This window comes from Oncorhynchus tshawytscha, linkage group LG30, assembly GCF_018296145.1.
Source record: "Oncorhynchus tshawytscha isolate Ot180627B linkage group LG30, Otsh_v2.0, whole genome shotgun sequence".
NCBI lineage: Eukaryota > Metazoa > Chordata > Actinopteri > Salmoniformes > Salmonidae > Oncorhynchus > Oncorhynchus tshawytscha.
This window is the reverse complement of record NC_056458.1, coordinates 14176219-14192790: the sequence shown is the minus strand read 5'-3', so window position 1 is coordinate 14192790 and position 16572 is coordinate 14176219. Positions and strand designations below refer to the sequence as shown.

Genomic DNA, 16572 nt, shown 5'->3' with positions numbered 1-16572 from the left:
CTGCTCGTCTGTGATACAAAGACTTTTGGCATTTCTGTTTTTTCACTCCTAACGTGTTCCAGATTTTTTATCACTCATGAAAGATTTTTTAGGAGAAAATCTATTTATGTCTCAAGACGTTATCTTGATACAGTACATATACAAGGAATGGAGAGATAATGGCTGTCCTCAGAAAACTACGCCTTCTAATTTTATGGACAGACCATTTTTAAATCGTATTTGTTGAGAGTAAATCGTATTCATTTCAGGACAATAGCATGTTGATTCCTTTTCAGTTTGGTTCACCTTGTGTTAGGCACAAACCACCTCAAGCTAACTCTAATAATTTGCTCTACATGCCTCTACAGTAATATATGACTCTATATTTTTAATTATACAACGGGTGGGTCTAATCCTGAATGTTTATTGGTTGAAACCACATTCCAGCCAGTGACTATTTCACAAGTTACCACGGGCTAAATCTATAACTTTAAAAGGCCTATTTACTCTGTTCCATCTGACTGGGCAATCCACTGTTTCATCAGCCCAGCCAGGCAATTTATAAACTTGATCTCCACTATAAAAATCCTCTAAACATTATCTCACATTTCTTTTAGACTAATATTTAGATTTCTACAGCGGAGATTTGTATAAACCTTGCTGCCTGTCTCTCCGACAATTGCAACATTGTTTCCATATTCAAATTCGAACTCCAGCTGTCCCATAGTAATGAAGTGTCGGGAGTTGGGGCCAGACAGACAGGTAGGCAGCGATTCTCAGACAGTTGAAATTATGAATCAGCTGGCATAATTTTTGGGATATATACAAAGAAATGCCAATTGAAAAAAGGTCAAACGAATTGAGGAGCTGCTAGTTTGCAGTCTTTCCAGCTTCAGTTTCAAGTGATTGTGTTTGCTGTGTTTTTGGCTAGCTGCTCTGAACATCAGTGTCCTGACGAGAGAGCACATTTTCTATGCCAGGCAAAATCGCTTCTTATTAGCTCATTGTTATAGATGTGTCCAAATAAATGTCACTAGAAAACAGCTTAAACAAATACAAATGCAGCTACTGTTGTTATTCTGGCTGCACTGTTTGATGTGACTGTAACTTAGCCGTAGTTGGCTAGCTAGCAAGTAAGGGATAAGAACTTTGCCAGCCATTGGGTCCGGTCCATAGATACAGAACAAAAAGACTGAACGACTGGGTCGCGTCTCTGGCAACTGGCAATCGATAGAATGAGCTTTTTGTGTCGGGACTATATATTGTGGTAGGATAAAATAGTATGAATAAATTCATAAAAATAAAAATGTTAATGAAGATATGTCAATCATTATTTGAATATGTTGGTAACCAGTAATAATGCCCTCGAAGCCAGAGTTTGGAGGATATATTGGCACGGTTTGCTAACAACACCCGTGCCAATATATCCTCCAAACACCGTCTTCTCGGGCCTTATCACTTAATTCTGCAATCTAGACTAGGGGAGAGATGAGATGGAAAGCTGTAAAGACATATCTTTGAGAACAGAAGTGGCATATCTTGTGCTGGGGGGTGTTTTCAACCTGTATTGTACTGCATCTGCACCCACCTTAACTTGTTTGATTCTCTCTAACTGTATGTTCTATCTCTTTCAGAATCACATGGAAACAAACGGAAAGAAAGGAAGAAAGGTAAAGTTCACAAAATCATTTATACTGTACATCTACACCTAAATTCTGTCAAAAACTATTTGTGTATTTCTTTCATTAGTCCACTGGTAATACAGTCCCAAAATACTTCAAGAAGCAAAGTGTCACCATCCACATCATCATGGTGATGCAAAATTTAAGTGAACGCTTCCATTGCTACAGGTGATGGTGCAGTGAGGAGGAGGTTGTTTGTATTTTCATTTATGTCATAGTACTCACGAATTCAGATTTCTTTCCATGTCTTGGTTTTTTTAGGCAAGAAAGGCCCTCCGGGTGCACCTGGCCCCCCAGGCCCTCCAGGGCCACAGGGGCCACCAGGTATTCCTGGCATCCCAGGTATCCCTGGGAACAACGCCATGGGTCCCTCAGGACCACCCGGACCGCCAGGCCCTGCTGGACCCCCAGGGCCACAGGGACCCCCTGGTCTTCAAGGACCCTCAGGTACCTCCTCAGTTTCATTTCATTTGGCCAAAATCCTGATTTGAGATGTATTTGTGTTTTTTAACCTTTCATTTAAAAAAAACTGACATTGTAATTGTTTCTTAATCTGTACAGGGGGCAGAGTCAGAGATAGCCAGGTATGTTACCCTTTCAATGTTCTGATGATTAATTGTATTTATGTATGTCCACTTTTTGAGGAATGTATTCTTTCTTGTTGTGTTACAGCCTGCTGTGGTACATCTCCAAGGCCAGGAAACAACAATACAGGTCAAGGAAGGTAAGAGTTAAATTTTAGATACTCTGGTCACATCACTTAATTGGATGAAAACAAGCCGAATTTACTGTCAGAAATCATTCTTAAGAAGTCTCTTATTTGTTCTTTGTTCCACTAAGAATAAATGTGAATAGAAGGTCACTAAAAAGATGTGTGCTCATCGATGGGGCACAAGTCTCTGTGTTGATATGATTCTGGACAGTCAGATAGCTGTTTTGCTCCACAGTTGCACACACATCAGTTTTGTTGATAAACAGCCCACCCATCTATAAGTTAAAACATTAATTCACAGACCTCCCGAGTGGTGCAGTGGTCTAAGGCACTGCATCGCAATGCTAGCTGTGCCACTAGAGATTCTGGGTTTGAGTCCAGACTCTGTCACTGCCAGCTGTGACCGGGAGACCCATGGGGCGGTGCACAATTGGCCCAGCATCGTCCGGGTTAGGGGAGGGTTTGGCCAGCAGGGATGTCCTTGTCCCTTGGTGCACTAGTGACTCCTACGGCGGGCCGGGCGCAGTGCACAGTCGCCAGGTGTACGGTGTTTCCTCCGGGTTATGTGGGCATTGTGTCAAGAAGCAGTGCGGCTTGGTTGGGTTATGTTTCGGGGGACGCAAGGCTCTTGACCTTTGTCTGTACGGGAGTTGCAGCGATGAGACAAGACTGTAACTACCAATTGGATACCACGAAAAAGGGGAGATAAAAAACATTAATTCACCGCTGGAGGAAAAACACACGTATTGTATTTACTGTAGTTTATTTTTTAACAATGCAACAATGAAGAACCCTGTCTGTAATTGTATGGCAACGACGGATGTTAAGTGACTGCCCTTTTCTCACGCTGAGATCTTTCAGAAGGCGTACTGAGAAACTGGAAAATGATATCCATGCATCACAAGGTGTTCAAGATGCACTCGCGGTCTGGGGAGCTGGAGGTGCTGGTAGATGGTACCTACTTCATCTATAGTCAGGTAGAAGTGAGTATGGTCTTGGGCCTAACTCTTCCTGTCGCCTGCATGTCACTCGTCCTTTCTCTTTGCAGTCCCAGTTGATTATGCTATCTCAATGATTAGGTCAAAATATCTCAATTGTCTGTTGTAAGGCCTATAATACTAAGGCATCATCTATAAAGACTCCTTAGCTTTGAACCTAAACATTCTTATTCAGAAATCCAAATTAGATTTCCCCATGTAATGATTTTTGCAAGTATTCAATTGAAATTATTTGGCATACTGTAGGCTACATTTCTCAGAACCCAGGTGGTTGATTTTATCAGTGCTCTTGGCTGCAGAGGGAAATGTCTGGATGAGTGAAGTGAATGTATTGCATGCCCTTCAATGTGATCCACCTTGTACAAAGTGGATCTTATTCTGTGGTAATTTTCCCAGTTTGCCTGCTATATTTTATGATTGTAAATAAAATCATTGTTAATTACCTATTAAGTTATATAAGTAGTCTAGTTCATTATCTGCATGCTCACGCTCTTACTTTGAACCAGAAAGGGTTCTTCAATGGGTTCTCCTATGGGGAAGGCCGAAGAACCCTTATAGGTTCCAGATAGCACCTTTTTTTCTAAGAGTGCATATTTGTGTTATTCCCTCTGAATTAAACACAATATTTATAGCATGTTTGTCTCCACATAACTTCTACTGCCAGGTTTACTACCTCAACTTCACTGACATTGCTAGCTATGAGGTGATGGTGGACAAGACGCCGTTCCTGCGCTGTACACGGAGCATCGAGACTGGACAGCGAAAGTTCAACACCTGCTACACGGCTGGGGTGTGTCTGCTGCGTGCCCGGCAGAAGATCTCCATCAGGATGGTGTACGAGGACACCTCCATTAGCATGACCAACCACACCACCTTCCTGGGGAGCATCCGACTTGGGGAGGCCCCCTCAGCCAGCCACTCCTGAAGAAGCAGACACAGGCCCACCAAACTGACTGTCAAATCAGGACCCAACCCTCAACCACCATATCCATCTATGGTTTGTGGGAGACTCCACCGACTCTACTCTGCCTCTACAACCATCACCACCATCTATCACATATCGACCAATGAGGAGATGAGAAGGCCCACCTACTCCTGAGTTGACATGTACAGTACATTCAGTATCCACCCTCAGGCTGGGCCAGGCCCCATCCTCAGGCTACTACTGAGCTGATAGGTCCCACCCTACCTGATATTAGGGTGTAATGGTGTAATGATATTAACACGCTGCCTGTTATCTCTGAGTGGAAGATTCTTTCCAAAGAGTGACGATGACTCTGATCTTCGGTGCTGATTATGGACAAATATGCACCCAACTTGTCAAGCATTAAGAAAGGGAGGAGTTGCTGATTTTTTTGGAAGAAAAATACATTAGGCTTTAATTCTAGAATAGTGCATTTATAGGGAATAACTTGGTTTCCCTGATCATAACATGCTTGAGAAACCAAGGTTGACAGGAGTCATTCAAGTCTCCACTAAAATAACTCTCTGTCATGACAAAGTACATAAAACACCTATTATACATTATTAAACAAATGTAGAATGCTTGTTTTTATCTACCAAACTAAACCTATTTGGAGAAGTGAATGTGATTGTTGGTGTGGTATCAATCCACTGAGTCATATAGGTCGTTAGCTAACATGGGTACATACTGTAAAAGCGTTTGAATACAACATAGAAATACAATGTGTGAGAGTTCTCTGATGAATTGAACATGCACAGCTGAAGCACAAACATTTCTCTGTTAGAATGTGCACTGATTAAAACAAATGATTGATCTGTAGGCAAATATCTCTCTCTCTCTCTCTCCCTCTCTCTCTCTTTCTCTCTCTCTCTCTTATTAAATAACAAGGTCTTTATGGATGTTTCTTTTAGGTTTGAAATGAAGTTGTTTGTCAAATATGGAATCACCCAGATTAATACTGTAGATTCATTTTTCCAAATTACTAACATGACCTAAAAATGACATTCTTCATGTTACTATGTTGACCGTTCATGATCCCAAGGCTTGTCATGGACACCATTTATATTTCTTTGCTTTATTTAGTTCTGCTTTGGTTTGTTTGAAATAACCAATTCACTTGTCATTCCCTTTGAGCTGAACCAGTCATGTCCTGTTTCTGGAAGGCCATTTGTGTTTCAGTTTTTCTCAGAAGAATTTTGTCTTTCCATATACATAGGCAGCTTGAATCTTTTGTGAATAATCACACACAGTCAAAACATTTTTCAGCATATAACTCCTTTGCGTGTTCATGTTTATATGTGAGTGGACACATTAGTCTTTAAGGAAGCATTTAAGATTATCTGTCAACATTACAGTTTCTGGATGTTTATGAAACTGCTCTGCACTGTGCATGTATTATAAATATTACAGGGTTTGGTCAATCACCATGCAGTCAACCTTCTGGAAAATTGGTGACAAAAGCAGAATCATGTCCAGTTGTTTTGAATTAGTTTGATAACCGTTATGGAAGGAAAGATAGATCAGACCATTACCCAGGGAAGTTCAAGTGTATTACTTTTCTGTTCTTATGGAAATTCTACATCATCCATAATGTCTGCAATAAGAGTTGGAATCAAACATTACAACTTTCAGTTTAGAAACCTGACAAAAAGGGCAGTGAGTGTACCATGTTCTTGTAGTATTACTTTAGTTGTGTAGCAATCAGAATTAGTTTGGTTCAATTCAGTGCTTATTCAGTGTTCATTCTCCAATTCATGCTTTGTGATTAAATTCAATGCCTGAGTCAAGTTGAGTCAAGATAGAATTGTCCCAAACTCTGGTAGCTATAGTCCTTTTAATTCAAACACTGTTTAGTTTAAGTGTTTCAATACATTGTGGTATGTATTGTGATATGAATTATTTGGATTGTTTGTAGGTAAATAGGGTATAATTGTTTCCCTGCTTTGTTGACTAACATGTACATTTGTATACTCTGTTGTGATTGTAAATATGTATATAAAATAGAATTCTGTTTTTGTAAATTGTATTGATTCATATGATTATTATTATTTTAATTCACAGTTATATAACATAGTATTTTGTAACAACACTTATGGCAGTTGTTAAAAGAAAGAAGTGAAAAGAAGATCCTACTGTATTGATCTACTGGGGTATATATTGACATACTAAGGTATATATGGCGTCTTTAAAATACAGCAAATATACTCTATGCAGCTTACAACAAGTTACTTTCAGCAGGTTTGTTGCAGGCTAGATGCTGTTTCCTTTCCACCCATGGGGGCCATGGACTTAGTGTGACTGTGTAAGCGTAACCAGCGTTAAACAACACACTCCTTTTCACCTCATTTATGACTTTATTTACTTAACAAAAGGCACATCTCAATAGGTGGTCCAGGTATCCTCATGACCTGGCACTGTTGCGCTATTCTTCCTGCAAGCAAGGGGGAAAGGCAATGAAATCAGAGTGCAACTCCTTGAATGGCCAACTCCTGTTTTTCAACAGGAAAAGTTCAAAAATAGCTGGAGTGCATCTTTGACACGTGTTTTTTGTCATCTGATAAAGATGATACAATCACGCTCTGATTGAGACAGTAGATGTGGATTCTATGTCTCTGGAAAGTCCGTCCTTCTGTTTCACCACTACCAGAAATTCTAAACTGTATTGTCTTTCCACAGAGTTAGACTGGGCTGGGGCCTCCCTTTACTTGTCTGCAGATCAAGGACAGTGAAGGAACTGTTCACATCGTTAAATTAAGCAGCAAGGGAAGAAGAATGCGTTGAAGTACAGCGTAATGCCAGCCTGTCTAATGGCAACTATGGCGCCATTACTGGAGCCACATTTTGTTGATGTACAGTGCCCCCTTTTGGTAAGAAATCATATTCAGAAAAGTTTAGAAACAGAGAGGACTCATTATTTAAATGTAATAAATAAACACACTTGGGGCATAGGAGCATGTATTTGAGTACCAGTACCATGAATATTTGGGAAAAATGCAATAATGATTGAAACTCACTATTAACTTTGGAACCCTGATTTGATATGGGAAGAACCAAAATATAGGACGATTCAACATTTTTGTCAGGTCATTTTGAAGGAAATTAAAATCAATGCCTATTTGCTCTTATCAGTTGTAAATGTGCCCTTTTAGCAAAGACTTCAAACGTCTGCCTCTCCAACACCCAATACACACTATCTGTAATTTTGTGTGTGTAGGCTATACTCTCATTCCTTTGGTGGATTCCAGGAATAAGCATTCTAAGAAGAATGAATAGAGGAACAGGAAGGGCAAGCCTTTGCATGCCAGTTCACACCTCAAAATTCACCTTTCATAAACATGAACGATTTCTCACATCTCAAGACTCCTAACACCCAATCCAAAACTGGGGATCTAGCAAAAGGAAGGATTTGCTTTGGGGTAGAATAGTTCTCACCTGGTTCTCACAGCAGAAAGAGGCAGAGGGAAGGGGGGCTTTTCCGGGGGCAGAGGAGTGGCAAATAAACTACCCTTCAATTCAGAATTACATATGGTAGGTGAGAGCAAGACATGACAACCTGCACTCAGGGGTAGACGTAACATGGTAAATGTACAGTGGCTTGCGAAAGTATTCACCCCCCCAAAAAGGAATTACTTTGTAGAGCCACCTTTTGCAGCAATTACAGCTGCACGTCTCTTGGGGTATAACTCTATAAGCTTGGCACATCTAGCCACTGGGTTTTTTGCCCATTCTCCAAGGCAAAACTGCTCCAGCTCCTTCAAGTTGGATGGGTTCTGCTGGTGTACAGCAATCTTTAAGACATAACACAGATTCTCAATTGGATTGAGGTCTGGGCTTTGACTATGCCATTCCAAGACATTTAAATGTTTCTCCTTAAACCATTAGAGTGTTGCTTTTAGCGGTATGCTTAGGGCCATTGTCCTGCTGGAAGGTGAACCTCCGTCCCAGTCTCAAATCTCTGGAATACTGAAACAGGTTTCCCTCAAGAATTTCCCTGGATTCAGCACCATCCATCATTCCTTCAATTCTGACCAGTTTCCCAGTCCCTGCCGATGAAAACATCCCCACAGCATGATGCTGCCACCATGCTTCACTGTGGGGATGGCGTTCTCGGGGTGATGAGAGGTGTTGGCTTTGATGAGAGGTGTGGGCTTCCTATATGTTCACATAATACGCTTACCCATCCACCCCAACCAACCACCCTATTTTCATTTTTGCCTTAAGTAACATTCTATCTTATGTAACCACACAAAACATAACATATGCTAATTTGAGTGTCCCAGATCTATGTTTACTATGTTACATCTACTCTATGAGACCAGGCTGGACAAAAGTAGCTCACATGCCCCACTGGAGAGAACATTTGTTTTGTTTTGACAGTGAATATTTTGTTTATGTAATGAGACTTGGAGTTAATCAACCAAGTGTAATATGAGATGCAACATGGGAACAAGCAATCAGCCAAAGAATAATCGTACAACCTTAAGCATAAAGAAAAGCATTGACCTGATAAAACAAAAACAGAGGACATGCTGAAGCTACAATATGAGCCTCAAAGATGGAGGTGATGTGTTTCTGATAGACTGAGCTTGATGAGACAGACAACCCTTAGCACACAGTGGCAGAAATGTGCTGCTGTTCAGGGGCCTTGCTGATGTTAGAAAATCAGTAATCTCACCACGGGGTTACAGAGCATTTCTTGTTTTGGCTGTGAACAGAAATGATGGTTCTGCCAAAAGGTGCTAGGATTGGCTACTGAGGAAGAAATGGTATACAGTATATCAAAGTACAAATATGAACAGATTACATGCACAATACTGAATCGCCATCCTTTGCTGATTATTTGTGAATAGAGTAATACAAATGTAGAAGCAATGATAGTGGAATTAGGAGTGGCAATACCACTGAACCCCCAGTTCCTTTAAACAGTTTTTAAAAAACATTACCTCTACATGTTCCCATTGACAGTATTCTGGCAAAGCCTTACCATAAGACTACATATAAGAGAAAAGTCATCCTATCTCACCAAGGGAATATAATAGGGGTTAGATAAACACAATTTTGAATGATCTTCTCACTAAGGCACACTGATATCCCCTGGAAACGCTCTTTCAACCACTAATCCTCTGCTCATACATCATGCAGATAATCAACCGTTTATACTCTCTTCTTTGACCATGCTAGTGAAATCCCTGTTAATCATTCCCTGTTTTATTGATGATCAGGTTTAGTGGGTAGCCTTTATTATACGTCTTTTTTATTTAACCTTTATTTAAACTAGGTCAATCAGTTACGAGCAAATTCTTATTTACAATGACGGCCTAGGAACAGTGGGTTATGCCTTGTTCAGGGGCAGAACGACAGATTTGTACCTTGTCAGCTCAGGGAGGCTATAGTCTGATTCTATCAAGGAGACTAATGTGTACAGCACATATAAACACACAGTTGAAAACGGATAGCATCGAAGTGTCAGACTGTGAGAATGGTTAAATACTTCTGTCCTGTATTGGTTGTAGGAATCATTTACTTCCTCGATAATGGCCCATGTTAATTGGATTAGTTGAGCTAATTGTTTAGCGCGTCAATCCGTCAATCGTTGCCGATCAGTCGTTAATATATACAAACCAAGGGTGTATCAATCGTTTTGTTTGTCCACTAATCTAACGTAGACCAAGCATAACTGGTTTCGAGACATTTACATACCTACATCTAATCTACCTGTTTAATTTATTGAGGAACATTTAGGTCAATGCATAGCATAGGACATGCTAAATGAAAGCTCGTCGGGGATTTGAACTCGGGACCTCGCGCACCCAACACGATAAGCATAACCTTAGACTACCGCGATGTTAAAAGTTGTAAAGAAGCAAACCTGTAGTCCGATTTAAAATCATAGTTAGAACGTTGTAATGTCACTTTGACGCACGCTTAATCTGGACATCGATCACGGATCTGCGCAATTTCAGCGATTTGGGGAGGTCTAATTATCAAGGGTATTCTCATAGTTCATGGGCTGTTTACAAAATAGGCTTTCAGATATCATATAAACACAGAGATCCAAATCCATTTTATATTATTGTAAAATTGTTGAGAATATTTTACTGGCAAAAATTATGTTGTCAGATTGTCACACAGATTAGATTAGAATGTTGCAGATGTGTTTTCAAGGGAAATCTTCAAAATACTTTAGGCCAGTGCTAGTTAATAGAAGTGTTGCATGTTAATGAATGGCTTTATCCCGCTTTAGCCTACATGTCTAACACTTTGTATGGCTGTAGTTTAATCAATCATGATTAATGGCACATAGGCTAACCAGCATTATAACAACAACATCATAAATGTAGGGGCCATCTTTTGAAATGCTTAGGCTATATATTGGATAACTGCTAATAGGCATATGTTACAGTTCCATCCCCGTGAATTCACAAAATTAGAATTTGATCCGTGAAGCTGTGTTCATTCCATGGTTCATTCACAAATCGCCAATTTAATGGGGCGTGGCTATCGTAGCGGCGACATAAGAAGACTCCCTGGAGCTGAGGTCACACCACCAGTGGCTTGTATCTTATAGTAGGGCCATACCTCCAGACTCATAGGCTAAATAAAACAATACTATCACTGGATAATCACATCGGACTACTAAAAGAGTCGTTTGGAGCTTAATTTTTAAAAACATTTTAGGCAGAGGATTCACACATTTGTTTACAATGAAATTCCACATGGATTTATTTCTATTGACATTTATTGTGAACGCGAACTGCTCTGCTGCTATATATTGGCTGTAAGTATTCCATTCGTATGTAGCTATAGGTCAAATCAAATCAAAGTGTATTGGTCGTGTAGACAGATTTGCAGGTGTTATAGCAGGTGCAAAAACATGTGCAGGAGAATGTCTAGAAAATACAATACAAATACATAAATGGCCTAATAAAAAAACGAAAGAAATCAAGAAATGTCAGAACGAGTCCAATTAACAATCCAACGTAGATATATTAGAGTGAGCAGTGTCAGAATCAAGAATAGGACTATAGCCTAAATATAAATACGTGGTGTGTATAGACAGTATATAATTTGGAAAATAAAATTATATGTACAGTAGTAGGTATATTATGATGAGAATACAGAATATAGCCTACAGTGAGTAAATGACAGTATATAAACAGTATATGAAGTGGCCAGTGTTCAATGTCGGGCTATCTATTCAGAGCAGAGGCCTATGCTACTCTGCTACCTCGTTTACATACTGTTTTACCCACTTCATATGTATTATGTATATACTGTATTCTAGTCAAGGCTCATCCTATATAACTACTGCAGTACACACCATTTATATTTATATACTGTCCATAATGTCCAATGCTCGTTCTAATGTTTCTATATTTCTTAATTATTTGTATTTTATTTTGGGGGGGGATTTGTGTGTATTGTGTTGTATTGTTAGGTATTACTGCACTGTTGGAGCTAGAAACATACGCATCTCGCTACACCCGCAATAACATCTGCAAAATATGTGTAGCCTACGCTACCAATAAAATTGTATTCGATTTATTGAAAAAATCATGACTTGTATTTGTTCAGTTGATACACCTATATGCCATATCAAATAGCTGATGAGTTTTGTATCTTTTCAGTGGACTTACTGTAAATGGGAGTTCTTTAGGCTGGAATCAAACTAATCATTGCAAGCTGCTAGACGCGTTGGCCCATGAGCAATTGCAACTTTGTCGGCGAAATATCGAGTTGATGCACAGTATTGTCCACGCCGCCAAGATGACCAAAAATACATGTCAGAACACCTTCGGTGACATGCGGTGGAACTGTTCCTCTGTTGAAAAAGCCCCTCGTTTTACACCAGATTTAGCAAAGGGTAAGCTAAAGAACCTTTGGAAATGTAGGCCTATCTGGAAAATGTTATAATATATTGTGGCCAATTAAATTATGTGATTTGGGATTTTCTGTGACTTGCATTAATTTAACTGTATTGCAGGCACCAGGGAGTCTGCGTTTGTGTTCTCACTAGCTGCTGCCGTAGTGAGTCACTCCATCGCCAGAGCCTGCTCTTCTGGAGAGCTCCCCAGCTGCTCGTGCGCCCCAGCCCCTGCTGAACAGGCCGGGCCCGAATTCAAATGGGGAGGATGTGGTGATAACCTGCACTATGGTCTCCAAATGGGATCTGCTTTTTCTGATGCACCGATGAGAAACAGCAGATCTGGCTCTCAGCCGGTCAGACTGATGAACTTGCACAATAATGCAGTTGGAAGACAGGTAATGGTTGAATTTTATTTTCACGATGACATGAACAGTTGCATACACGTGCATAATTACTCACAAGTTATTGTGCCATTGTTTTTCATGGAACTCCTGTTTGGCTAACACTTTTAAAAAAACATGATAAACAACATATTCTATTCTATAATTAATATTTGCAAAACGTGGCAACACATTTTAATATTATTTTTGCTCTACTTTCAGGCACTTATTGATGCCCAGGAGACCAATTGCAAATGCCATGGGGTGTCTGGGTCCTGCTCTGTCAAAACATGTTGGAAGGGCCTCCATGATATTAATCACATTGCCATGGATCTCAAATCCAAGTACCTGTCTGCCACCAAGGTGATCCATCGTCATGTTGGGACAAGGAAGCAGTTGGTCCCCAGAGAGTTGGATTTTCGACCAGTGAGAGAGAGTGATTTGGTCTACCTGATCAGCTCTTCGGATTACTGCACATACAATGAGAAGCATGGCTCACTCGGCACACAGAACCGGTATGACTTTGATTCTCTCAATGTAACAGTGGAAATTGTCATTTTTACTGTACCTTTGACACTTCGAAGGTCGAACTTAAGTTGATTCTCTCCCCCATTCATATTTTTGAGTTATATAGTGAGGTTTATTGATTGGAACATCATTTTTTTTGTCTCCAGACAGTGCAATAAGACATCCAACGACAGTGGGAGTTGCAATATAATGTGCTGTGGTCGCGGCTACAATGCCTTCGCTGAGAGAATTGTGGAGAGATGCCAGTGCAAGTATCACTGGTGCTGCTATGTCACCTGCAAGAGGTGTGAAAGGACAGTGGAGAGATATGTATGCAAATAAACTTTGCATAGAGAAACTTGAGTAAACATGAAGCACTATTTTAACCACCATATCTGTCAAGCTGTGCTGGCCCAGGTCACCTGACCTAACTTCCCGTGTAGTAGTACGTAGTCTGCAGGCTACAGTACAATAAAAAACAAGAGGAACAACTCACATACAATACCAAAAATAAACAGATGGATCTGGACTCCTCTGTTACCTGTTTTAAAGAGACTGGAGGAGGGCACTACTGTGAAAAATGTTGTGTTACTTGAAGAGAAAATGTGATTGATTGGGAGCTGTTCATGCTTGATTAGTAACATGTTCCTCAATAGAAGATTAGTTGAATTGATTACAAAGGAGGTACCCTAAATGCAAACCGTCCAGTCAGCTTTAAGTTGTTCAACTGACACTGAAAAGCTTTTAACAATTTACATCTTACTCATGAACTAAATTGCCAAATGAGAGGCAGAATAGCTGATTGATCTAATTTGAATGTCCATTTTAGTCAAAAGGGGCTAATGCCATATACTCCTCAGTTTAGGTACATTCTGATCATAGGCATACAGAATACATTTTAGCTGTATTTTTTGTTTTTATTAATACATTAGGCATGTTGATGTACATAAGTGCAATTTTATATTTATTTCTATTAAAAAACTACACAAAAATGTTACATGTGTCTTGTTAAATTTTAACCATCTGTGTATGAGACTGCCAATGGCAGGTGTTGCTAAACTTATAAGCCTAATTTGCCTTTGGCAAACCAAATAGTAATAGTAGTATTTATGCAGCAGAGGCTGTAGTAACATGACACAATAGCAAATCCACACTTTCATTCTTTCTAGCGAATGTTAGGCTCATGCTGTTTATACCATCCACAGTGGCTAAAAGGTCGATAGTGGTACTTCAATCTCAGGGAAAGATTGAAGGCAAGTGCCACAGCTGCCTCATCATTATTTCTTTTAAAGATTGATTACTATTATAAACAAGAAGATTACATGAATACTGTCAAACAAAATTATATGGAATTGGTCAGTGGTCGAAGGTTATCTTTCTGTGTTGGAGTATTTCATATATGATTGATGGTTGCAGCACATAGGTCCTATTTGGTGGAAATGTGTGGACAAGTATTTACAATAGGGCTGTTGTTAGTCTTTCACATGTTTTGAAACCCTCTCATGCAGCCATGGAGACTATTTACAAAATAAACAGGTGTCTAAATTCTTGCTGCCTCCAAAATTAGCTCATGTTTCGTTTTAGCCTGCCGTGTTGAGGAGCTAACTACAGGAAAAAAAACTCAACAGTGTGCAATCATTGATTAAATTGAATAGAATTGTATAGACTGCAGTACGGTGGAAAGTGTAGACTTACTGCCTAATTAGCTCTGCCTACACTATGGGGAGGGGGATGCATTGAGAGGGACATGTTATACATTTGCTGCAATGAACTTCACTAGGCACTATTCCATTATACTGTTTCAAATGACTTACTAGTTTTTCATTGACTGGTTAAAAAAAAAATCACAATTCATCTTCATGGGACTTCCAGAGGACCACTGTCCCAGAGTAAAACATAGGCCAGGGAACCAGTAGATTAATTGCACTTGTAGAGCCTTGTTTATAGTGAGCCTCTTATTTCCTCCCAGATGACAGAAATGGAAAAAACGTTTTGATGTTTGTTTGAAAAGTGGGGTAGATCAAATAAAATGTTAGTTGTCACATGCCTCGAATACAACCGGTGTAGACCTTACGGTGAAATGCTTACTTTATAAGCCCTTAACCAACAATGCAGTTCAAGAAATAGACTTTAAGAAAATATTTACTAAATAAACTAAAGTAAAAAATAAAATAAAAAGTAGCACAATAAAATAACAATAACGAGGCTATATACAGGGGGTACCGGTACCGAGTCAATGTGCGGGGGTACAGGGTAGTCGAGGTAATTTGTACATATAGGTAGGGTAAAGTGACTATGCATACAATAGATAATAAATAGCGAGTAGCAGCAGTGTAAAAACAGAGGGGTGGGGTCAAAGTAAATTGTCCGGGTGGCCATTTGATTAATTGTTCAGTCGTCTTATGACTTGGGGGTAGAAGCTGTTAAGGAGCCTTTTGGACCTAGACTTGGGGCTCCAGTACCGCTTGCCGTGCAGTAATGAAGAGACAGCCTATAGGGAGGTCAGAGACCTGGCAGTGTGGTGCCAGGACAACAACCTCTCCCTCAACGTGAGCAAGACAAAGGAGCTGATCGTGGACTACAGGAAAAGGAGGGCCGAACACACCCCCATTCACATCGATGGGGCTGTAGTGGAGCAGGTCGAGAGTTTCAAGTTCCTTGGTATCCACATCATCAACGAACTATCATGGTCCAACTGCTCGGCATCCGACCATAAGGTGCTATCGAAGCTTTCTGGGTGGCAGAAAGCTTCTATAGCGCCTTATGGTCAGATGCCGAGCAGCTGCCATACCAGGTGGTGATGCAACCGGTCAGGATGCTCTCGAAGGTGCAGCTGTATACATTTTTGAGGATCTGGTGACCCATGACAAATCTTTTCAGTCTCCTGAGGGGGAAAAGGTGTTGTCGTGCCCTCTTCGCGACTGTGTGTTTGGACCATGATAGTTTGTTGGTGATGTGTCTCTTCATTGTCTGTGATCAGGCCTACCACAGTTGTGTCGTCAGAAAACTTAATGATGGTGTTGGAGTCATGCTTGGCAATGCAGTCTTGGGTGAACAGGGAGTACAGGATGGGACTTAGCATGCTCCCCTGAGGGGCCTCCATGTTGAGGATCAGCAAGCTAGATGTGATGTTGCCTACCCTTACCACCTGGGGGCGGCCCGTCAGGATGTCCAGGATCCAGTTACAAAGGGAGGTGTTTAGTCCCAGGGTCCTCAGCTTAGTGATGAGCTTTGTGGGCGCTATGGTGTTGAACGCTGAGCTATATTCAATGAACAACATTCTCACATAGGTGTTCCTTTTGTCCAAGTGGGAAAGGACAGTGTGGAGTGCGATTGAGATCACGTCATCTGTGGATCTGTTGGGGCGGTATGTGATTTGGAGTAGGTCTAGGGTTTCCAGGATGATGGTGTTGATGTGAGCCATGACCAGCCTTTCAAAGCACTTCATGGCTACAGATGTGAGTGCTACTGGGTGGTAGTCAT

General features: G+C 40.5%; 2 protein-coding genes across 6 annotated transcripts in view; both read left to right on the top strand.

Moving 5' to 3' along the window:
- Positions 1-6359, top strand: part of LOC112250254 (ectodysplasin-A-like) — a 64459-nt gene extending 58100 nt beyond the window's left edge. For 2 of the 5 annotated variants that reach the window (XM_024420232.1, XM_024420235.2), the window contains exons 3-8: positions 1614-1649; positions 1923-2108; positions 2223-2245; positions 2334-2385; positions 3226-3356; positions 4036-6359. In XM_024420232.1, the coding sequence (XP_024276000.1) occupies positions 1614-1649; positions 1923-2108; positions 2223-2245; positions 2334-2385; positions 3226-3356; positions 4036-4296 (689 nt within the window). In that variant the 3' untranslated portion in view covers positions 4297-6359. The remainder of the gene's footprint in view (positions 1-1613; positions 1650-1922; positions 2109-2222; positions 2246-2333; positions 2386-3225; positions 3357-4035) is intronic. The other 3 variants (XM_042309596.1, XM_024420234.1, XM_024420233.1) reach the window with 3 other exon arrangements.
- A 4536-nt stretch (positions 6360-10895) lies between these two features.
- Positions 10896-14065, top strand: LOC112251727 (protein Wnt-11-like). The gene is made up of 5 exons (XM_024422680.1): positions 10896-11113; positions 11964-12199; positions 12320-12597; positions 12805-13097; positions 13257-14065. Exons 1-5 carry the CDS (start codon positions 11040-11042, stop codon positions 13429-13431), a joined length of 1056 nt encoding a protein of 351 aa, XP_024278448.1. The 5' UTR covers positions 10896-11039; the 3' UTR covers positions 13432-14065.
- Positions 14066-16572: the final 2507 nt, after the last annotated feature.

Excerpts from the sequence above, each read along its gene's own strand:
- LOC112251727 (XM_024422680.1), top strand. The coding sequence starts at position 11,040 with ATGAAATTCCACATGGATTTATTTCTATTGACATTTATTGTGAACGCG. Across the intron at positions 11,114-11,963 it reads TCTGCTGCTATATATTGGCT|TGGACTTACTGTAAATGGGA; the intron begins GTAAGTATTCCA and ends GTATCTTTTCAG. Across the intron at positions 12,200-12,319 it reads TACACCAGATTTAGCAAAGG|GCACCAGGGAGTCTGCGTTT; the intron begins GTAAGCTAAAGA and ends ACTGTATTGCAG.